The sequence below is a fragment of the Tachypleus tridentatus genome, chromosome 7 (genome assembly GCF_004210375.1).
Source record: "Tachypleus tridentatus isolate NWPU-2018 chromosome 7, ASM421037v1, whole genome shotgun sequence".
NCBI classification, from domain to species: Eukaryota; Metazoa; Arthropoda; class Merostomata; order Xiphosura; family Limulidae; genus Tachypleus; species Tachypleus tridentatus.
The window spans coordinates 5,499,113-5,524,736 of NC_134831.1; the positions used below are offsets into that span (position 1 = coordinate 5,499,113).

At 34.3% G+C, this 25,624-nt stretch overlaps 1 protein-coding gene across 1 annotated transcript in view; it reads right to left on the minus strand.

Annotated features, from left to right (window-relative positions):
• Window positions 1–504: 504 nt before the first annotated feature.
• The window catches only part of LOC143255037 (guanylate cyclase 32E-like), a 158,913-nt gene continuing 133,793 nt past the window's right edge, over window positions 505–25,624 (minus strand). Inside the window, exons 13-21 of the mRNA XM_076510055.1 lie at window positions 24,229–24,400; window positions 20,876–21,025; window positions 18,020–18,200; window positions 15,534–15,674; window positions 14,160–14,283; window positions 10,195–10,438; window positions 8,517–8,615; window positions 5,200–5,291; window positions 505–1,533 (exon numbers count right to left, since the gene is read on the minus strand). Of these exons, the coding sequence (XP_076366170.1) occupies window positions 940–1,533; window positions 5,200–5,291; window positions 8,517–8,615; window positions 10,195–10,438; window positions 14,160–14,283; window positions 15,534–15,674; window positions 18,020–18,200; window positions 20,876–21,025; window positions 24,229–24,400 (1,797 nt within the window). The 3' untranslated portion in view covers window positions 505–939. The remainder of the gene's footprint in view (window positions 1,534–5,199; window positions 5,292–8,516; window positions 8,616–10,194; window positions 10,439–14,159; window positions 14,284–15,533; window positions 15,675–18,019; window positions 18,201–20,875; window positions 21,026–24,228; window positions 24,401–25,624) is intronic.

Consider the following 25,624-nt stretch of genomic DNA (forward strand, 5'->3'; position numbering starts at 1 on the left):
TAGTTAATTAAACAAAAATCATAAATTATACCTGTTTCTAGGAGTGATGTAGATTTAATATAGTCGTACAAAAGTACGAGTTTCACGGATTTTTTGATACGTTTTTCTATGTCTGTACTTCCGTGAACACGAACGTTTCGCACATCTAATCAAAGGAAAAAAAACAGGTTTATTCTTATTTTGGTTGGATTGTTTTTGTTTTGTTTTTGAATTTCACACAAAGCTACTCGAGCGCTATCTGTGCTCGCCGTCACTAATTTAGCAGTGTAAGTCTAGAGGGAAGGCAGCTAGTCATCACCACTCACCGCCAACTCTTGGGCTACTCTTTTAGCAACGAATAATGAGATTGACCGTCACATTATAACGTCCCCACGGCTGAAAGGGCGAGTATGTTTGGCGCGACGGGGATGCAAACCCGCGACCCTCAGATTATGAGTCGCACGCCTTAACACGCTTGGCCATGCCGGGCCATTTTGGTTGGAAAAAATATAGAAAGAAAGAGAGAGACAGAGAGATACACAAATTTTTTTAATATCCATTTACATTACACAAAATACTTTATTTTTATAAGAACACCAACCATTAAATATCTCTTCACCAATAAATAATTTACACAAGTTCCGATAATACTGATTAGATTCGTTTTGATGCTACGAAAGGAAACAAGATATGCGGAAGTACATAAAGTTTCACAGAAGAACTTACAGTAAGTTCATCTAAAAAATTACAGAGTTTCAGAGAAACATGTTGCACGTGTATGTTTTGGAAAAAAAATAGACAAGCATTTATACTATAAAAGGTGGATATTACACAAGTAGAGGAATGTTTAGACTCGGGTTAAGTAAGAAGTAGTTTTACAAGACCAAACTATACGTTTCCCGAAGGGCGTTTGGTGCAAAAGTATGTGAATATAATTATTTATTTTAAATAAGCAAGCTATCACATAGAGCTCTCTCTATGCAGCCCAGTTAATCCCAACAATTTAGGAAGGAAAGGCTCGCTTTCTGATTGGCTAGATAGAGCTTTCTTCTTATCAAACGGTGGGAAGCGAAACTTATTTCCTGAAGATATCTCGCGTGTTCCTATTGAACGATTTGCAAGTAGTTTTGATCCAATGAGAAAAGTGGTACCCGAACCGTCCTTGAGAGAGTTTAAGAAATATGGGTCTTTCGTTTGCTTGTCGCCCACCAAACAGCGCATACAACCGGGTCCTAAGCACGGGCAAGACTGTTGTTTCTCGTGCAGATGTAACGCCGTGAAGGGGTTGAAATTCGGACAAGATACATCGTCAAAGTTAACGCTCATTTCTTTCTTCATAGCGTCCTTGCGTCTGCTTTCACTGTTCGCGAATCGCAACTTCTTTGGTGACTCCAGCGACATTCTGCGGTCCTGACAAGTGCATCCGGATCGCTTCTTCCGTAAAGAGTTCCGGGGGCTTCTCAGACATCCGTTTCTTCTAAAGCTACTACGGCGCCTACACCGGCGATGTTCCTCCTCGCCTGAAAGCCAAAATGTCTTCAACTCCCCTTTACCCTACAAAAATAACAACAACAATATATTTGTTTGTTTTGAATTTCGCGCAAAGCTACACGAGGGCTATCTGCGCTAGCCGTCCCTAGTTTAGCAGTGTAAGACTAGAGGGAAAGCAGCTAGTCATCACCACCCACCGCCAACTCTTGGGCTACTCTTTTAACAACGAGTAGTAGGATTGATCGAAATATTATAACGCCCCCACGACTGAAAGAGCGAGCATATTTGCCTGTTATCATAACCACCGTATTATTTTATCATTTTTCTGTAGAAAAATTAAATTGGTACAGATATATATATATATCTTTATGTATAGAGAATGGTTATAATCTTATGCCTTTTAATACGAGTATTATAGTTAAAGTTTAGGTCAATCTAAATAAGCCTAATTATTATCACACCTAAACTCTGATGTTCATTTATTCCTAGCGTCATCTTTAGGGTAGGTTATATGTATGAAACTCACTGTATTGTTTTCTCCTTATTCTTACAAGCACGAGTTTGAGATGTAAAAATACCAAAATTTAATTTGCATCTTATTTCAACTTCCTTTATACTGAACAATTTAAAATGTGAAAATGGTTCATTCAGATAGCTGGTTGTCCTTTCCGGTACTCATTTTGATAATACTTAATACTTTACAGATAGCTAGCTGGTTGTCCTTACCGGTACTCATTTTGATAATACTTAATACTTTACAGATAGCTAGCTGGTTGTCCTTACCGGTACTCATTTTGATAATACTTAATACTTTACACCGGTACTCATTTTGATAATACTTAATACTTTACAGATAGCTAGCTGGTTGTCCTACCGGTACTCGGTACTCATTTTGATAATACTTAATACTTTACAGATAGCTAGCTGGTTGTCCTGCTTGTCCTTCCGGTACTCATTTTGATAATACTTAATACTTTACAGATAGCTAGCTGGTTGTCCTTACCGGTACTCATTTTGATAATACTTAATACTTTACAGATAGCTAGCTGGTTGTCCTTACCGGTACTCATTTTGATAATACTTAATACTTTACAGATAGCTAGCTGGTTGTCCTTTCCGGTACTCATTTTGATAATACTTAATACTTTACAGATAGCTAGCTGGTTGTCCTTACCGGTACTCATTTTGATAATACTTAATACTTTACAGATAGCTAGCTGGTTGTCCTTTCCGGTACTCATTTTGATAATACTTAATACTTTACAGATAGCTAGCTGGTTGTCCTTACCGGTACTCATTTTGATAATACTTAATACTTTACAGATAGCTAGCTGGTTGTCCTTACCGGTACTCATTTTGATAATACTTAATACTTTACAGATAGCTAGCTGGTTGTCCTTTCCGGTACTCATTTTGATAATACTTAATACTTTACAGATAGCTAGCTGGTTGTCCTTTCCGGTACTCATTTTGATAATACTTAATACTTTACACATAGCTGGTTGTTCTTACCGGTACAAAAGCTGTGGTACGTTATATATCACTTAACTTTTGTAATGATATTTCAATACGGTCTTCAATTAGATTACCCAACAATTTCTTGTTAATATATTAAAACTTTATTATGTGAATAAGGGGAAGCAAAATAGTTAATTTACTTCCTATCAGATGGCAGCACATTAACAAGATAATTCTTCAATGTGTGTGTTTGTGTATTCGTGTATATATATTTGTAATCACTTATAATGTTTATTTATATTATAGCCATATTTTTTAAAAGCCAAAACAAAACACATCAAAATATAATAATTAAACAAAATACGTTGCATTTAAAAAAAAAAGACTAGTGTACAAGCTACAATATGGGTTTATAAAGTGTATCCTAGGTTTTGGAGGTAACTGAGGACATAGGGGATACAACATCTATCATCGTAATTAAATAAATATTTGAATGAAATAAAATAAGTAAATAAACTCATGAGGAAGGACTGCGTTATAAACAGCAAATCTCAACCTCTAATTAATTATATTTTAATCATAATTTTTAAAAACACATTAAAATTAAGAAATTAAACAAAATAGAATGTATTAAAAAAAAGAACCTAGGGTACAAGCTACAATGTGGTATTATGAAGTGTATATAAGAAAAAAGACTAATAGACGGTGTATCCCCACTGCAATGTGGGTCCTACATATCTAGTCACCTTCAAAACATAGGATACACTTTATAATCCAACATTGTAGCTTATACACTTTATAATCCAACATTGTAGCTTATACCCTAGGGTTTTTTTTAATGCAGCATATTTTGTTTCATGTTTTAATTGTAATGTGGATTGATTTGGCCTATAAAAATTATGTTTATAATATAATTAATCAGAGGTTGGAATTTGCTGTTTCTAACGCAGTCTTTCCTCATGATTTTGTTTACTTATTTAACTTCATTTCAATGTATTTAGTTAATTTCACTAATATATATATATATATATATATATATATTATAGAAAATTTAAACTGATAAAGTAAATAAAATAAAAAGAAAAGATTGCGTTTAAAACAGCAAACCCAAACCTTTCGCAAATTATACTAGTTTGCTATAACCTACAAATAAGCCGAAACAAAAATAAATTTAAAAATTATAAACAGGAAACGCTGCACGAATTTTAAAAGAATCCAAGGATACAAGAACATTATTTAGATTTAGAAATTAAAATAACTAATAAGAATATCAATGTAAATATTTCTCCTTTACAATAATTGGTTTACCATCTTTTAATAGTAATGTATCATACCCTTCTGTTATAAACATTATAGCTTCACAATTATTTAGATATTATAAAATTTGTAATAAATTACAATATTTTGTAAGTAATGTTGAAATACTGATAGAAAAATTAATAATTAATGGATTTAATAAAGAAAATTTAAATAAAATTATTAACTATTCTGTAACAAATATAAAGAAATAAATAAGATAAATTTTATTTAAAATTTTCTAATAACTACTTTTAGTTATGAATAAAGTCACTTAACAACTTGACACTACTTTATGCGGATGTACACTTTGCCGCATATAAAGGCTTGTCACAGTAGACTTAATAAGTTGGTGGTGGTTGGGTGATATATTAGTTTATTTAGATAACTGGATGGGACTCTTCATACAAGTTTAATTTGTTTACTGAGCGATCAATTAGTGTCTTTCTGTCTACAGTAATGGGGGCTGAAATGTTAACTTCAAGAGGTAAGTTTTTAACCTATTTACCCCCAAATAGTAAAACTTTGTTTTTCTTATTCTTATTTTTCAATTAATTATTTATCTTCTTTACTTTGGAGAGTAAGTCACATTCCCACGACTGTCTGCAGGCAGTGAGGGGTGATAAAGATGTGCGACGTTGTGGGCTTCGGCACCCACATCTCGCTTTCCTAATTTCTATATCTATGTCTATTGCTACTCCTTTATTCTATTTCTTTATGTGAGACTGGCGAATAGAGATTAAAACTGATACACGGTGTGTCTCCACCGTAATGTGGATCCTACTTCCGAGTCACCTCCATAACCTAGGGTAGATTTTATATTTCACATTATAGCTTGTACCCTGGGATCTTTGTAATTAGTGCAGCCTGTTTTCTTTACTAATTTTTAGTTTATTTTTGTTTCGGCTTGTTTTTAGGTTATAACAAACTAATACATATATATATATATATGCAAATTAATCAAAGGCAGTTTACCTTAATGCAGATTACACCTCTTTCCTCCAGATGGTAGCCCCCAAGCTTCTCTAAAATTTCCCGGCATTCAGAACTACAGTGAATCTTAAGAGCTGAAATAAAAATATTATAAATTGCCTTGGTGAAAACTATTACAACAACTAGTATAAAAGCCAGTAAAAAACGACGGGAAAACATTGTTGTTGAATGAAAATTAAAAAAACTTAAATTTGTCTTACAACTACTCTTCATTTATCTCACCAGTCTCGAATTAATTATTTAATCATCACATTTTTAGTAAAAACTGCGCAGAGAAATGAAATTTTATCATGAATTGAAGTATATATGTACTCTGAAAGAGGCTCGAATAGAATTCTTAAACCTTTGTATTGTATTCTTAGTCAAGAAGTAGAAAACATTGTGTGGACATTCCACCACAGAATTTTAGCTCTTTCGACGGTACAAAGGAAAAAATATATTTGAAAATAATAAATGTTTATTTTTATTCACGTTTTTAAGGCCAAGAAGTTAACACATTAGTTAAAATACCAAAAGAATATTTATTAATTAGCATTCATTCCCCACTTAAAACTTTATAAATACCAACACAAATTTTGAACTCTTTCGACTGGGTAAAGGATAAAAAAATATTTGCAAGAAATGAAAGTTTGTTTTTCCTTATGTTTAAAGCCAAAGTAATAGATAATATATGCGTTAAAATACCAAAAAAATATTTATTAAATAACAGTTATTCAGCACGTAAAACTTCTTAACGCTGATTCTATAACGTTAGTAATAGCAGGCCTATTTGTGATCTAATTTAAGTATTAAGCCTAATACATAAACCTGGCGTAAGGCTTAGCTGAAACACTACTTGTTAAATTGTATTTCGCCTTTGGCTACATCTTATTTTCATAAACTATATATGTTAAATTACTTTGCTGAAAATAATAAAAAATAAAACAAAAAACAAATTTTTCTAACAAATCAACATGAATATTGAGCAATCGACATAAATACCATAGTTGGCCTTGGAAAAATGAGGCGATAGTTTTGTTACTAGGCAACAATGTATATTCTTGATGACGAGAAACCAATTTGAAATAAAAATGTATATCAGAACGGCTGGTATAAGTATTAGCACTTTTATTGATATGGAGAGAATACCAGCCGTTCTCAGATACGACGACGTATATTGTTGAGCATCACCGATGAAAGAAACAAAAACGAGTGAAAACTTTCTTCACAGAATATCAAAAAGAATGCCTTTAACAGTTAGTAATTATATCGCGATTTACATTAAACGTAAAATTAAAGCAAAGTCTAGCTATAAAATATTATGTAATGTGATAAAACAAGATAAATCGCAATAAAAAATTAGTCATTCAATAAAGCTAGTTTCACTAGTAAGTATTTTTACATGATTATATTCTGACTAAAGAATTTGTATTTACACCATTTGAAAAATCCTTAAGAAAAACACTCGTATGATCTGATTTAAAATACGTAAGTTCCTTGTCCCTCTAACCTATGAGGTTAAGAAAGATTCTAGAGGCAAGCAATGCCTGTTTCTCAAATAAATTTATGGCCTGTTTGTTTCAGACCAAAGCCAAATTCGATTCATTACTGTGTTGTGAATCAAACCCAGGATTTTGAGGTTGTAAGTCCGAAGACTTATCACTGTCACATAAATTTAAGTGTTTAAAATTTAGTTTCTATAAAAGCGTGATGTTTAAAAGTATATGTAACATATGAAACGTGCGAATGATAAGCGTTTCGGTTTACTATTCGGTCTTGGTTAGTTCTGTTCTTTAGTAAAACTATGACTCCTCAGTTGATTAGTTGTATGAAAGATGCTTATGTAGTTAACATGGCAATGTGAATATTTTGTTCTTTCCTTCTATCCCATCTTCTGTCTTTTCATCGTAAGTAGTCTGAACGTTTTAATTTATAAAAATAAAACAACTTTTCTATGGTATCAGATAAGTTGTTTTTTTTAAACAAACGATCATGTAACCTGGAACTTCTAAACATGACTTTTTGCTTAATATTGTCACTGAGAAAGTCTTGTTTGTTTGTTCGTGTGATATGTTTGAATCGAGTTGTAAGCGTGACGAAGGCGAAATGCTTTCTGTCCACATGAACTCTCCATGTATTTTCGATCAACAGAGTTACGAATTCGCTGTTTACGAAGGTTGTACAATGTTGACAAGTACACTTACACTTTAAAAGTCTGTATTACTAACCATCGTATAATAATGTATTTCGTAGATGTGTTTAAAAATGTGGATAGTTGATGCATACAGTTCTCAATTTTTCTGATGCATTTTTATTTTTCGGGGTCAATACATTAGAATGTAATTAGTTCGTCATGTCTAGCGATGTTAAAATACTCACCACAACTTTGACACGGGACTGAGTTATCTGTCATTGTTAACTATTGCTGTTGAATGCAGTTAACACAACCATGTGAACATGTGTAATAATTTATTGTAAAATAACATTGAGACTACTTATACGTGGTTGGAGACCCGAAAACATAAATCACTACAAGCATAAACAAACCTTTTTTAAAAAGTTAGTATGTTTTCTTTTACCTTTATTACCATACTGATCTAACTAGCGTGTTTTTTCTATTACCATAATGATCTAATTAATCTGTTTTAATTTATTACCATACTAATATAACAGTCCTGTTTTATTACAATATTGATCTAACTAGCCCTCTTTTCCTTTATTACCATACTGATCTAACAGTCCTGTTTTAATTTATTACAATATTGATCTAACTGGCTCTCTAGGCCTGAATTATCTTTCTCCTTTATAAATATTGAAAGTTTTTAAAAATATTTTAAATTTCTTGGGAATGTTAGAAATCGATAATTTGGAAGGAAACTTTTAAAACCTGTAGTAAAACTTTGTTTTTTATCGATTATCTTTGTTTGTTCAATGTGCTTTAAATTAAGTTTTAAAAAATAAATATTCATTCTAATTCAGACGAAAGAAGAAATATTTGCGATTTTATTTTCTTAGTGTTTGGGGCACCTGTTAACAATCGTACAATCAACCTCTAATTCAGAACAGAACAAAAACAGACTTTTAGTTTAATGTCATGTCAGAGTGACATTCTAAAACGTAAAGCGTAGAAATTACTCCAGTATCTTTAGTAATAATTATTTTCGTAGTCTGGAACTCCCCCTAACTTTGATAATAAAGCAGTCTGGAAGTCCACCCCTTTGTCTTTAGTAATAGCTTATTTAGTCTGGAATCCACCCATCTGTCTTTAGTAATAGCTTAATCAGGAACCCACCCCTCTTCCTGCAGTGATAAACACTTACGTAGTCCTGTAGATTCCATTCGAGATGCTGTGTTAACGGTATCTCCAAACAAGCAGTAACGCGGCATCTTTAGACCCACGACACCAGCACAAACAGGACCTGAGAGGGAAGGTGTACAAGTGTTCTAAAAAACGTTGGACTGATATAAATTCTACCGTAGATACATAGATTAAAACACGTGTGTGCTCGTACGAACAATTAAAAAGTGAAAAGTACCATTTGTCTAAAACAAAAGTAACACAATAATAATTGAATAAATGTTACCCACGAACAATTATGTGGTTTCGTATGCTTGTGTTCTGAAAGTTTTAAACTATTATTATGATTTAAACAATTTATTTGAGTGAAACTGGAACACATAGTGTTTATAATGAGTATATCAATAGAAAGTAATTTTTAAAAAACGTTAACCTGTGCTAGACTTAGCTGCCAAGAGATGGCGCTGTGCAAATGTATTAGTGATTAGAAATATGAGTTTTCGTTCAGTGTTATCATATTTTTATCAAATTTTCTTTAAAAACTACCGCAACAGATATTTTAAGACGAACTTAACATAAAATCTTTTGTTTTAGAATCATTATACACTCATGAACGGATCTTTAACAAAGAAAATCTTGAAACGTAAAGTAAATAGGGTTAAATTATGGATGGCAAATATTTATTTTCCACTTCGTTCATGAATATCTAAACATACAGATGGAGAAGGATCGAATATTATTACCCTAAAAATGCAATTAAAATCGTTAATCAATGGCTCGAATTAAATCTTTAACCTACATTATGTACACAATATCCAATATTAGCGTAAATACTAAGCTACACCGAGGCAGTGTAGAAAAGTATACGATATTTGTGTGAATGCATACATCTTTAAAATTGTATGAATTTATAACAATTAAATGGCATGATCAAGTGATACCTGTAAAGTGGGTGCAGGAGAGACGGAAATAAAAAACGATGTTAAACACAGAGAGAAAGATAGTAACGCCTTTATTAGAAGATATTAGAAACAAACGTGACACAAGAACCGAAGCCAACGTGACAGAGCTGATATTCCAGAAGAACAAGAAAGAAGAAATACGACCGTTAAATATACAGTTTCGTTGCAAGTTGGAAACTCGCAAAGCTTAGAGAAGTGACTGTAGATAAGATGGAGAGAAAGAAAAAAAGAAGTGACGATAAAAGGTTGTCTCGAACGAAAATCATTTCACATTTCAGGATCCGTGATGTAGAGAAGAGCTGTACAGTGAAACTGTTAACAATTGTTATATGAAACAAACTGTACACACGACACCGAATCATGTCTCGACACGTTGCAGAATGTGTTTGTTCTTCACTTATAAACGTATTGTAACCTTTATTCAGTATGCCGCCACGTTATTTTTGCAACTGTTTTGACTATTAAGTTACAAAATAACTTGTTTCGAAATGTGGTTATATTTCGTGTGAGTAACACATCGTAAAATACATTTAAAATCTGACATCCATAGTATGTCTGTGTTTAACAAAGATAAACACACTTTTAATGAAAGGAAATTGCGGGATATAAAGTGTAAAACTTTATCAGGAAGCTAAATTCACGATACGTGTTTGGTTATTGTTGTTGTTTTTTTTCTCCAACCAAGTTACTCCAGTTGTATAGGATTAGTATTTCGGAAAAAGGAAAAGAAATCCTTACCCGAGTGGATCCCTATTCTTAGCATCAGTGTTTCATTTGGTCTGTGTCGAATAGTAAATTTCCTTACAGCGTCCAGTAGCTGAAGAGCCATAGAAGCTATTTCTCCAGCATGCTGGTCACCGTTTCTAATTGGAAGTCCGCTAACTACCATGTAGGCATCACCTATCGTCTCCACCTTGTACACATCGTAGTTTTCAATAATGGAGTCGAAACACGTGTAGAGGTCATTAAGGAAATCAACCACCTATAAGCAGAAAACACGTATAGATCGTTCACAAAATCAGCCACCTATGTAGAAGCAAAAAACACATATAGATCGTTCACGAAATCAACCATCTAGAAGTAAAAATATGTATATATTGTTCGAAAAATCAACAACCTAGGAGATAGAAAGTTTGCTTTGAAGAGAGAGATGATATAAAATATATGGGTGTTTCAGTTGTGATGATCAAACTAGTGTGTGGTATGGTTGGTTGTTTAAGGCTGATTACTTAATCATTATTAATTCAATTTGGTTTTGAATTTCGCTCAAAGCTACACTAGAGCTATCTGCGCTAGCCGTCCCTAATTTAGCAGTGTAAGACTAGAGGGAAGGCAGCTAGTCATAACCATCCACCACCAAGTCGAACGCCTTAACCCACCTGATCATGCCGGGCCTTAATTGGTAGTGATGTATACACTAGTATGTAATTTGAGGTTTAAGTAGACCCAGCATGGTTAGGTGGATAAGGCACTCGACTCGTAATGTGAGGGTTTCGGGTTTGAATCTCCGTCACACCAAACATGCTCGCCCTTTCAGCCGTGGGGACGTTATAACGTTTCAGTCAATCCCACTATTTGTTGGTAAAAGAGTAGCCCAAGAGCTGGCGGTGGTTGGTGGTGACTAGCTGCCTTCCCTCTAGTATTACAAATTGTGAGTCAAGCACCCTAACCAGCTGGACATGACAGGCCAGTCTAAAATAGTCATATAAAATTATAGACATATATTCATAGATATAATGTCATGAATTATGAGTTACTAATAAATAATTTGCATATTTGTAAATAAACATTGAAATTTATAAAGCCTTTTCACGCAAAGGCTAACTGATTAGATATTGAAGCTATATTTTAAATTCAGGTATAAATACCGTATTTACTAGAACAATGGGAAAAAAAGCAACAATCTTTGACTTTTGAATAAAAATTCTGCCTCTTAAAATACAAATAAAATATAAAACATATTTTTCTTGTTCCACTTGGCTTTAAAAGCTTTTAACAACAATATTTCTTTGAAGTTAAACTTTTGAGTTCACTTTGCGTTGGCCCCTACATTTTCTTTGGCGATCTATCGCTTCTTGCTGTTTTTTTTTTTTTTTTTTTTTGTGGGGGTAGGAGGGGGGACGAGAGGATCCAATGAAAGTGACTTTAATCTTATAATATATTTAGAATATTAATATTTATAAAGAAAATTGTCCATAAAGCATATACATCCTAATCTTCAACAAAATATTATAAAATATGATTTTGAAAAACCTAGAAATGTAAGAAGCGACATCTATATTAGAGGAAGACTCAACTTTTGGCGCAAATCAGCGAAAAATAGTCAAGTTAATATTGTATTGAGAGAACTCTTGTAAAACCAAGAAAACAGTCATGTCATTATGAGATTTCACACTAAAGAATAAATATTAATACATGGGCTCAAAAATTACGAGTAAGCATACAGTATTATCAGAGTATTTGTTTAATATTATTATTATTATAGGCTGAGACTCATCAAATACTGTGTTAGTTGGTTACAAAAGAAGTGTATCCTCAGGAGATGGTACACTAATATATTAATTATTTTAATGTTATTATAGATGAACACTTTTATGATAGAAAAGACTGTTTAGTGTAGGTATTATTAATTAATTAATTTTGTGATTAAATATTTTAAATATTTATGATTGTTCAGTTTTTCATAACAAGAGAATTAAAAACAATTATTTTAAAGTAAATCTTATGGCAAGTTTTGTTACGTATCTTGTTAAAAATCATACGATTTGTTTGTAATTCATTGATGTTGAGACTACTGAACGCCGCGTGAAATTTACTAATGCCGAGGATATAGAAATTTCTCGAAAACGAGGAGAAGATAAAGTCACACATACAGAAATAGTGTGACACGAGAACAGCAGATAGAGGGAACAGGTAAAGTTACGAGTGTGAAAAATCGGCCAAAGAAAAGTTAAACTTCAAATTACTTAGTGAAAGGCCTAACAGTTAATATAGGCTTAACGATTAATGCGTTAGAGTAAAACTAATAATTAACAAAAAGTAAAAAATATAATTTATTCTGTCAAAGCGAGTTTTGAAGTAATAGAATCTGCCTGAGTGCACTTCGACAAAAGGATGAGACGATTACTAGAAGAGCAGTAAACGACTCTTATAACGCACGCTACAATTGTAAGTGAATTATACAGGGAAAACTAGTGCGGTAGAAATAGAGAAAGATAACTCAACTTGTGAATTGAAATTCTAAAGTAACGGAATAGGCCTAAAAGAACCACACAGTGTTTATGATATCCATATGTTCTCTATAGTATAAAGAATTTGTGTTATATACGTTTAACTAGTTGAAATATGTATATATATATATATATATATATGTTCGTTTGTTGTTATAAATGCATGTTGTTCGTTTATATGACTTCATCGCCAAAAATATCGCGGGCCCATACTATAGAAGAATCCTTAGCCTAACGCTTATATTATTAAAAATTATTTATTAAATGCTACTACTGTGTGTAGTGTATAGTATTAAGAACAAACTCATTATTTTGAGGAATATTAATAAGACGTTTTAATATGCTTTCCGGCCTATAAAAAGTAGCGATCATACATATAGAGCGTCTGAACATGAGTGGAAGTAACCTGATCTCACAAAGTGAAACTAAATTTTCTTGGTTTTATAACAGCTAAAAATATCGTATAAACTGTATCGGGCCTAGAATAACCATATCCCGTACTGACAACCAGACATAAATTTTTGCAGACAATGTGGAATGGTGGCGAAGATTTTCTTAATACTGACAAGATAGTAACTGTTCGTCACTTGATCGAACCTCTTAAGACTCGTGTAAAGATGTTAGGTCTCTCCTAGAGCAGTCAGATACATCTTTGACTTAAGTTTGCTGTTCTTAGGATCTCAGAGTTGAGAAGTAATGTATTTCGATAATTATAAGTATTGTAGTTGATTTTGCAACTGACAGCTAGCTAGCAGTTTGGAAAGATAGCAAACACATGCCTGGTGAAGTCTGTACCTTTTTTGCTTTTGGTTAAACTTGGTACTGTGTAGTTTTATCTACTTGAACATTCCTATGTGGTTCAAGAATCTTATAATCCTGTTGACATATATACGTTGGATGGTCAGTCCAACATATACTAAACATCATACATCGTGACAGAAAATCTATAAATTTTATGTTCTTATGATGAAAATTATCTAATACCATAATGTACTCATGTAAGAGTGAGCCATATTTGCATTACATATTCAACTCACAACTATCTAATGTAATTAATTCACTCACGTAACAAAAGATATAAGATGTTTGTTTATACTAAAGTAACATAGTAACTACACTGGATGAATATTCACGTGTTTTGATAAAGACACAAAGCGCACATGATTGGATAGTTACTTGTCAGCTAGGAAAGTATATTTTAAGTGACACGTAAATAAAACATTTATCAGAGATGAAAGTCTTGTATTCACATAGCTGTACATTAGGTTATGAAATATATTCACGAAAAATGTAATATTATTCTATTTCCTGGTTGTTTGTTATCAAGGTGTACGTTAAACAGAAAACATAAACATCCATTATCTTGCAATATTTTTCACACTTTCGCGTCTTCTCTAGATGCTGTAATTCTCCACCTATGTTGGTTTATATATTTGATATAATATTTAGAATATTTTAACAAATTATACTTACTTGTAATGGACTGCTTTCAGCAGACATGGTCGTAAATCCAACAATATCACTAAAGTAAATCGTGACACAGTCAAACGACTCAGCTTTCACTTTGTTCCCTCGTTTCAGTTGTTCAGCCACGTATCTGCCACCAAAAGAAAATATCTAAGCGATTTAAAATCATTCAAACCCAACTGAAATCACGTATCGTGGTAAAAGAGCTTGTGACCAGGAAAAACCCTTCCGTTTAGCATGCTTTATAGTGATCGTCTTTAAGTAATAATAACTGTAAAATATAATACGAATGTCTTTTACAAGCTAACGAAACATGATTATAATTATTTATACTTGTCAGAGTCATTATGTTACGCCTATTACAATTCTAAGCAATACATTTCACAAGGGCTCGAGTTAAGAAATGCATGTCCGGACGGCTGGTTATGGGTATTTACAGTTTTATTAAAATAAAAGGTACAGAACAACGTTTCGACCTTCTTAGGTTGAATGATGATCTAAAAAGGTCCAAATGTTCTATACATTATTTTAATAAAAGTGTTAATACCTATACCAGCCGTACGGACATATATTTTTACTTCAAGTGGGTTTCAGGGCCTGGCATGGCCAAGCGCGTAAGGCGTGCGACTCGTAATCCGAGGGTCGCGGGTTGGCCCACCGCCAACTCTTGGGCTACTCTTTTACCAACAAATAGTGGGATTGAACGTTACATTATGACACCCTCACGGCTGAAAAGGCGAGCATGTTTGATGCGACGGGGACTCGAACCAGCGACCCTCAGATTACGAGTCGAACGCCTTAACCCACTTGGCCATGCCGGGCCTTCCACGAGAAGGGTGTGAGTGAATATTACCTTGATAACATTTTGTATAGCTAGTTATTAGTTTCTTTATACGAGAAGGACGTTAGACAATGTTACCTTGGTAACATTTCGTGTTCCTCGTTATTAGTTACTTTATACGAAAAGGACGTAAGACAATGTTACCTTGGTAACATTTCGTGTTCCTCGTTATTAGTTACTTTATACGAAAGGACGTAAGACAATGTTACCTTGGTAACATTTCGTGTTCCTCGTTATTAGTTACTTTATAGGAGAAGGACGTAAGACAATGTTACCTTGGTAACATTTCGTGTTTCTCGTTATTAGTTACTTTATAGGAGAAGGAGGTTAGACAATGTTACCTTGGTAACATTTCGTGTTTCTCGTTATTAGTTACTTTATAGGAGAAGGAGGTTAGACAATGTTACCTTGGTAACATTTCGTGTTTCTCGTTATTAGTTACTTTATAGGAGAAGGACGATAGACAATGTTACCTTGGTAACATTTCGTGTTTCTCGTTATTAGTTACTTTATAGGAGAAGGACGTTAGACAATGTTACCTTGGTAACATTTCGTACAGCAAAGCTTCTGTTTTTTTCTTCTCTTCAATTAGTAGATCAGTCCTCTCGTCAACAAGAGCCTCCAGGTTGTTGGCATACTTCTCCATCATGACCAGCATGTTGTCAAATATGTTGGGTTTCCTTTTAAAAAAAAAAAAAAGTGCTGTTATAAGCATTTTGACATATTAGGATTAATTTACTTGTGCCTCGAATAATTGAAAAGTTTATCGACCATCTACTGCTTGATTTTGAAATTCCTTTTCTTAAAATACTTAATTTGTATGTTTAGTGTTTTATTGTTGGTCGGATACATCCTAATGAACTGGTTTATCTTAGTGATACTGTTTACTTTATGCATGTTTAGTTTCTACATAATTTTTTCATGGTCTTTTTAATTCAGTCAAATATTGAGGTTTATTTAATCAGCTATTTAACACTTCTCTATTTCATGTAATCCTTATTGTAACGAAAACTCGCTGATTGGTTATAGAAAATGATACGTATATCTCGGTAATAAAGTTTACCGAATTTAATTATACATTTGTATACACGTAATCTGTGAGGAAGTAGTAATCTATTTACCTTGAATTATTTTAACTCAGATAGATTTTAAATCTTATGATGAGAGTTAATATTAATATCCGTGAACTAAAGACTTCACTTACAGAAAGGCCACAGTACTTACCTTCCATTTGAAAATGTCAAAAGGCCTCCCCTTTAGCGTTTATTTAAATAGGCTTAGGAACAACTGCAAGGTATGTATGTATTTATGTTTTGCAAACGCAAATAACGCCATGTGTACTCGTAGTAAGCATATAAGCGACATGATCGGTGAAACTTATGAATAATATTTTCAATGATCCATAGTGTGTTTGGGGTGGGGAATATTCTCTGTTACAAGATCCATGGATTCAAGTTTTGTTATGAGGAGGCTTTGTCAGATAACCAATAAATCTTCGGATATTTCCAGTATTTTGCCATAAATTACTAACATAGGCGACGGAAGAAATTTGAATTTTGGGAGTCGTTTAACTACACCAAGTCTCTGTTCCTTATTCAAAGAGACACTTCATTACTAGGTTGAAGGTTTGGGACACGTGCCCCCTCACCCCATCTTTCCGTCGCCTATGACTACAAATCATTAAAGGATGTGGAAGAGGCCAATATCTTCGTTGCGAATGTGATAAATCCACGTGACTGCATTCTCTTACCCTGTAATATACCCAATAAAATGTGGTTGTGTTCTTTTACTCCGCAGTCACCTAATAAAATGTTAGAACACACTAGTCCTTCATCTGTTAGCATCAACTCTCACAATGAACAGCAATGCACTGTTTATACTTCGTCAGTGTGTAATACATACTCTGAAGAAGGCAGCTACCCCCGCTTTCTCCCCTTAAACTTTCTCACCCTCTGTTTCACGATTAGAAAGACGTTTTCATACCAATGATTGGCAACGTTCAACGTGAACCAAACGGCGAATCATCCAACTACAACAGAAAACAAAAATTTAGAAAACTCGCATTGAAACATAAACATTATCAAAATGCCAAGTTGCTAGGCTATAATACAAAAACCGTAAAATACCTTCATCTTTTACAATTAAATAACATATCACAATAGGACCACATGACTAGAATTTCTGTAACAAGTGGTAATATACCTTTGGAAACTTCTTAGAACACTTGAGTATCAATAAAAGTTACCATCAATATTCTAGATAAACTTCCCACTGTTATCACCTGTCCTTCACTGGAAGAAAAAAAACTTCAGACATTTACCAAGAGAGCTGAAACATTTCTTCTTAAACGAGATGACAAAAATTATTTTTCTACCAATAACACCAATTCAAAAGGCGCTCCAAACAGCATTCTTTTGAATCCTTTTTTCTATCATAAAGAAACCATAGCAATAACTACTCTACCAGAAATAATCAAAATCCCTTTATCTCACAATGAACAGCTAAAACACGTTTGAAAGCACTTCGTGCGGTAATATGCATAAAGAAAGATTTTTGGTTTATCCCTGAAGAAAGAAGGACCACATTTAGAAAGCGTTCGGTTTAAAGTTTTTATCACTTTGTATCCAGATTTTTTAAACCTATGTGTTTTTCTGGCATCATAAATGTGCATTTTTTATGTACGTGACACAACTGTTGCTCAACTGATGAAATTATGTCAGTGTAGTAAGAAACAATTTAGCAATACCTACTTTCATACAGTAAAATGCAACACTATTCATAGTGGTGTAGTAAAAATACAAGAACTATGTCGATATACCTACGAAGAAACAGCATTGGAAAACTAAGAGACGAATCAATGCCAGTACGTATCATGGAATCACATACTGAGCTGATGGTATATTAAACAGAAGTAAAATAATAAGATAACCTACAAGATATCTGGATAACACGTATTTAATTCCACGTCCATTTTCTTCTCGTTTGTTATGTAATAATGACTAACGATACCAATAAAAGAACGTACATTCCTTTCCTCATTGGCCTGAGTTTGGCTCGTATCGTCTTGAAGTCCGGCCTGTCGTTGAAATCTTCTGACCAACATTCCTTCATACAGTCTCTTGCACAATCGAAAACATTTTCTAACAGCTCCAGCTGGGGTCTAAATGGAGTAATGCTTTCTCTCTGCATCACTCTTTTTATTATTTCTGCAAAATAAATTAATTACACGCAGAATTTAAGAAACATTTAAAAATGCACAATAAACAAAAACGTGTTAATTTGTCAAAACAACTCGAAGCCGATGGTTTCCTTAAATTTCCAAACGTGGAGAATTTGGATTGTGTGGTATTTTTTTCCTGGTCGTCAGTTTAATATTGTACCAGTTTAAAATTGTCAAAGGTAATATTTAAATAATGTATTATAATCTATTTTCCATTGCTTTTTTGGTAGTCTATAGATGCTCTAGCTAGAAAAATATAAAAAAGTGAAACACAAAGTTATTTTTTAATGGGAAACTTGAAAAGCGCTAACGTTCTGATTATTTCTGTCGTGATATCCCGAATATAAATCACAAAATTAAATACAATAAACCAGTAATATAAATAAATAAGTACCCCCATAATACTTTTGACGTAATCAAGTGTCTCTGTTTCATATGAATCACTTTTTTAAATGTCAAAGACTATAACGTAAGCGTTATATAACCCAATAAATAAATGCACTTGTAGGAGATAACCAACTACATGCATATGTCTAAGCCTCTGGTTTGATTTGGTTTTGAATTTCGTGCAGAGCTACATGAGGGTTATCTGCGACAGCTGTTTCTAATTTAGCAATGTAAGACCAGACGGAAGGTAACTAATCATCACCACCAACTCTTGTGCTACTCTTTTACCAACGATTAGTGGGATTGACCGACACACATTATAACGTCCCCACAGCTGAAAGGGCGAGCATGTTTGGTGTGACAAGGATTCGATCCCACTACCCTCAGATTACGAGTCGAGTGTCTTATCCTCCTGGCCATGCTGGCCCACCTACGTCTCTCTAGTCCAACTATTTTCGATACATGTGTATATAATATTAATAAATTTGACTTTTAACTAGAATAAGAGTTTTATTTACAATGCAGCATTTCAGAAGCATTTTGTTTTTGTGCTAAAACTGGTGTCTAAAATTTAACAATCGAGATCTGAACAATATGAATACATAAAGTAATGTACTTTTATTATATATATAATTCTACAAAAATGCATATTCTAACTGATGAAAAAGTTAGGACACCCTACCCCCTAATAGCTGGTGTTACCCCTTTGGATGAAATAACTGCAGTGAGACGCTTTTTGTAGGCATCTACCAGTTAGCTGTGAGATGTTTGAGGGGTTTCTTGCATGTACAGCCCGTTTCAAGTCACCACACAGAATCTCAATGGAATTAAGATTTGGGCTTTGACTTGGCCATTCCAGGACTCTCCATTTCTTAGTTTCCAGCCAGTTCTTGGTGGATTTACTGGTATATTTTTGGTCATTGTCGTGTTGCAGGGTCCAGTTCCGCTTCAGCTTTAATTTTCTGACAGATGGTCTCACATGATCCTCAAGCACCCTCTGATACACAGTAGAATTCATGGTGGATTCTATGATTGTGAGCTGTCCAGGTGCTGCTGCATCAAAGCAACCCCAAACCATGACACTTCCACCTCCATGCTTCACAGTTGGTATGAGGTTCTTTTCCTGGAATACTGTATTTGGTTTACGCCAAACATATCCTCTGTTCTGATGTCCAAATAATTCAATTTTGGACTCATCTGTCCAAAGAACATTATTCCAGAAGTCCTGGTCTTTGTCTACATTCTCTCTAGAATACTTAAGTCTGGCCTTGATGTTTCTCTTAGAGAGCAAAGGTTTTCTCCTTGCACACCTCCCATGCAAGTTAAACTTGTGCAGTCTCTTTCTGATTGTGGAGCCATGCACTTTCACATCAACAATAGCCAGAGTCTACTGTAGGTCCCGTGATGACATGTTAGGGTCTTGGCGACCTCTTTTAGCATCTTGCGGTCTGCTCTCGGGGTGAAAGTGTTTGGACGACCAGACCTGGGCATGTTGGCAGTTGTTTCGAAAGTCCTCCACTTGTTAACTATTTTCCGGACAGTGGAATGGCTGATTTCAAAATCTTTCGGGATCTTTTTAAATCCCTTACCAGACTCATGAGCTGCTACAATTTTCTTTCTGAAGGCCTCAGACAGCTCTTTTGCTCTCACCATGGTGCTCACTCTCACTTCAACAGTCAGGAGCACACCAAACTAAATGTCTGACGTTTAAATAGGGTAAGCCTCATTCAAAATGCTGAATAACGATCTTCTAATCATGTGCACCTGGTGTGATACATCTGTGTGTGAGTTGAGCCATTGTAAGTGGGAATAAATGTGGGTGTGTCCTAACTATTTCCTCAGTTAGAATATGCATTTTTGTAGAATTACATTTACAGAAAATCTTGAAAGTCTTCTCTTCAGTTTTAATTGTTTAGTTATATTCCTATAATCTCTCAGTATTGTTAAAATTGAGATTAAATATCTATATATCCAAAAATGTTACAAAAATACACAGACTTTCATAGGGTGTCCTAACTTTTTCACATGACTGTATAAATAAATATGTATGTATGTTATATGATAACATTATGGGAACATGTATGTGTAATTCTAGAAGATTCTGGATTTATGGGAAACAACGTTAGGTTCTTACACAATTGTTAGCGACAAAAATTCAGACTTCTAAAAATTTTATTCTCTTTACTCGAATTTTCCATCAAGTTTACCGTTACCTTCTTGCCGAGAGAGAATCCGATTAATGTGGATCAATTTACAGTTGAAAATATCACTTACCTGAGGGTGTCATGTCAATTTTGCCATAAGGTCCATTCCGACCTAAAACTTCGTAAAGAATAATCGCAAAGGAATACACGTCTCCTTTCTGCGTGCCGCAAGGTGGCGTGTCAGGATTTCTCAGCAATTCCGGAGCGCGCCACAAAAATCCTAGATTAAATATATAATTAATGAAATTAGTTGATAAAGGGGTATTAGAATTGAAATGTTACCTTTAACCTCAAGTAAGAGCCTACTACTTATTTTATTAAATTATTAACCTAAAATAATAATTGGAAAGGACACCACATTCTTTGACAACTATTTCAATATTAAGAAAAATATTAATACTTGCAGACTTCAATAAAATTCTCATATCATTGTAACATGTTACTCAAAATAGACACCCTAGGTTCTGCCACATATAACTATATAGAGGGCACGGGCCGCCTTTTCCTCTATTTTGAGCCGTAGCACACGAACTGTTCGACCGCTGAAAAAGCACCCTTGCTGTATGCAACATGAAAGGCCTTTTCATTTGGTGTTGTCTTCATGCGTTGTGCTTTCGACCTACTCGCTGTGTTACAGCTCCATTTTTCATCATCAAGACGGTAAAATCAACTTCAAAACGTTTGTCTGATTGCTCATCCATTTAAACTTATTTTTTGGGGAGGTGGGAGCCACTTCACTTCCTCTGCCAAATCTCAAAAATGGCGGATCCAGCTGCTCAGAAAACAGAAAACTTGTGACATCAAACAAATAAAAGCACAGAAAGCGTTGCTTCATGTATAAATATATACTTACCGTTGTGATTTAGGGTATAGTTGCTGTTTTATCATTCGAAACTTTATGCTTGCTCCATAATTCATCTGTTATTAATTTTTCAAAATACTCTCTGTTCCAGTTTCTTTTGTAATCGTTCTACTAACGTTTTATAGTTGCGTTCACTTTGAAAAAGTTTAGCATCACAATTATTCGCTTCATTTAATGTTTTCAAGAGACCTATTGGGCGATGATTTCGTTACGAGCACGTTCATTTCAAATTGCGTCTTTCCATGAACCGTGTGATTAATGGTTTTATTTTGCGTATTTTATTATTCATCAAATACAGTATGGTCAATAACTACCCCTTATATCTTTTAAAGAGAAACTGCATTTTTTTTCTTTATGCGGTTTTTTTCGAGGTTCGGCATGGCAAAGTGGTCATGACGCTCGACTCCTTATAATTATCACCCCAAGCATCTTCATTGTTTATTAACGTGAATTTAATTAATACTTTCTTTGGCAAAAGAGTCGCCCAAGAGTTGGCAGTGGCTGGTAATGACGAATTTTTTACTTCGTCTTCTACTTTTACTCTGCTAAATTAGGGACGGCTAGCGCTTGTTCGAAATTCAAAACAAATGAAACTAATCGGCTTCTCTTGACTGACGTGAGATCTAATTACAGTTTTGGACTCAGGAGGCCAAACACTTGCAAATGACGCACTTGACCATACAGAAGGTCTCAGATTAATTTATTCTAATCTTACCAAAAAATATTCCATTTGAGGGTAGGCTAGAAGAGATCCTGATGAGTAATAAAATTAAATCACGTGTTCGCGCGCCTTACGCTTGGTTATGCTGGTGCACTAAAATACAGTTAATAAAGGGATGGAATGTCTCTCACGTTAATTTACTGTACTCTTATATAAAATAATTTCAGGTGACGAAGCAATTGAGGATTTCCTCCGTTGAACCAGGTTTTAGTTCATTTCTAAATGAAGTGTATTTTTTAATTTAAGCAAAACTGTTATGGTCGTGAATCTCGTTAGATGATATAAACACATTGTAATAAAGCGAAATAAAATTCCCTGACTTGTTCTGTTGGACGAAACATTCGTTTTAGAGATTTTTTTTTTTTTGTGTTTAAGGTGCGAGAATGTTAGGTTTTTAACAAACCATTTTTTTACTCATTTTACAGGAATTACGAACTTAAAACATTATAAAGTTCACAAGAGTATATAATTATAGGTCACATTTAGGCTTCACTTTCCAAATACAGAATTTAGAGGCATATCTTGCTATTTTTGTTCTTTTTAATGTCTTATAACAGAAAAACTTGTGTGTTTTGTTGGTTTATACATTTTGCACAAAGCTACACGAGGGCTATCTACGTTAGCAATTCATAATTTAGTAGAGGGAAGGCAACTAGTCATTACAACCAACCGTCAACTCTTGGGTTACTCTTTTACCAATGAATAGTAGTATTGACCGTAACATTATAACAGTTCCACGGCTAAATGGGCGGACTTGTTTGGTGTGACGGGTATTCGCACCAGCGATCCTCAGGTTACGAATCGAGCGTCCTAACCACCTGGCCATGTCGGGGCTCTGGTGTGTCAGTGACTTCAATTTCTTGCTAAGTAGTGCCAGCATTTTAGAGTTACAGAGCTACATAGATGGCTAGCTCGCTCTGTCTGCTTACCATTGGAGGGCACATTTTAGAGACAAAAACGTATGTACGTGGTTTGTTTGTTTGTCGTTAAGTGCAATATTACACAATATACTTTTATTACCCAGATTTAACATAGTAATCTCTGACGTTTTACCACCAGAGGGCGTATACACATTAAAGTAAGTATATATTTAACGCTAAGAAAGAGAAGGGCAACAGTAATATGAAGGATGTTTTTCTACCGACTATCTCGAGAGGCAGAACAAAAAATATCACCTTAGAAAACGCCTTAATGCTGAAAGTTGTTACAAAATATTTGACGAGGTGGTTAGGGGGCGTTCGACTCGCAATCTGAGGGTGGCGGGCGCACTTCAATCCCTGTTCGACCAAACATTCTCATTCTTTCTGCTATATAGGGTGTTATAATTTGACGCCCAATCCGACTTTATGTTGGTAAAAGAATACTTCTGGAGTTATCGGTAGATGGTGATGACTAACTGCCTTCCCTTTAGTCTTTCACAGTTAAATTAGGGACGGTTATCGCAGTTAGCCCTCGTCTAACTTAGTGGGAAATTTAAAAAAATAACAAAACTTATTATAACTAAACACGGTTTGTTAACACTAGGTATTATAAATAAAATTGTACCTGTCTTGAAGTTATGTTATCGGAAGTAGTATTAGTTCCGTTTCTTTGGTTGATTGTTTGAAATTAAGCATAGAGCTACAGAATGGGTTAATTGTGCACTGCTCACCACGGGTATTGAAACCCGGTTTTTAACGGTTTGAGTCCGTAGACATACCGCTGTGCCATTAGAGGGGGTTTCAGTTTGGCTCGATATTTTTCTTACGCTGCACTTAACCGGGCTTTATTTAATTTATAAGAAAAACAAAAGATAGCAAGAAACGTGCGCTACGTGGGAAGTTGGTTTACTATTTATTACTTTCACATTGCTTCTCCAGATCTGTGCTGTCTTCTCCGAGGTCAGTTCCACTCTTGAGCTCGTGCAGTCCAAAGTCTGTAATTTTCACAACCCAGCGGCTGTCAACTAAGCAATTAGAAGATTTCAGGTTTCCATGGGAACGGATAGAACTGTCATGAAGAAATATCATACCCTATAATAACGAAGAAAAAAAATTTTATGTTTATGTGTTTCATAATATTATTATTATTTGTCTTTGGTAGATGTACAATACTATATTTCAACGAAAGACGGCGCTATGGACCCATTAGTCTTTCGAGAAAGGTAAGTTAATGACAAAGAAAAATGCATAAGTAATTACATGATGCGTTTAATAGACGTTTCGGAATCTTTATAATTCCATTTCTAATAAACTAGAGGTACAAAACAAACATAATGGTAGTTGCACCAGAAATATTATGTCTGTCTTCTTCTTCTGCACGCAAATTATTTACTAATTATTTTATTAGAGATCACAACAGAATTCTAGTGCAATGGTAATATTAGGTTTGTTTTGTACCTCCAGCTTACAAACGATGAAATTCTAAAGATTTTGGAAAGTTTATTAGACGATGGTATATTTTGTTCAAAGAATTTGGCCGAAATGAAAAGAACATCTCGTGTTGTAAATAAAATAGATTCATAGTTGCTTAAAAGTATGAATCAAATCACGAAAACATTAAATAAACGAAACCATACGAAACAAATCAAAATATAACCATGCGAAACATGTTTTGTTTGTTTTGGAATTTCGCACAAAGCTACTCGAGGGCTATCTGTGATAGCCGTCCCTAATTTAGCAGTGTAAGACTAGAGGGAAGGCAGCTAGCTAGTCATCACCACCCACCGCCAACTCCTGGGCTACTCTTTTACCAACGAATAGTGGGATTGACCGAACATTATACGCCCCCACGGCTGGGAGGGCGAGCATGTTTTAGCGCGACGCGGGCACGAACCCGCGACCCTCGGATTACGAGTCGAACGCCTTACGCGCTTGGCCATGCCAGGCCTCATGCGAAACAAATCAAAATATAATAAAGAGAAACAAATAAAAATATAACAATGCGAATCAAATAAAAATATAACAATGCGAAACAAATCAAAATGTAACAATGCGAAACAAATCAAAATGTAACCATGTGAAACAAATCAATTTAAAAGATAACCTTTATAAAACATTTTATTTCCAGTAATATTTAACAGCTGAAATTCTGAAGGTAATATTTTTTCCCTTGAGCCTTGTATTAAAATTTTGCGAAGTATCGTTGTTGTTTGTTATTGAGCACAAAGCTACACAGAGAGCCATCTGTGCTCCGCCCACTACGGGTATCGAAATCCTGAACATATGAAATGTATTTATATATTTATTTCACTAAAT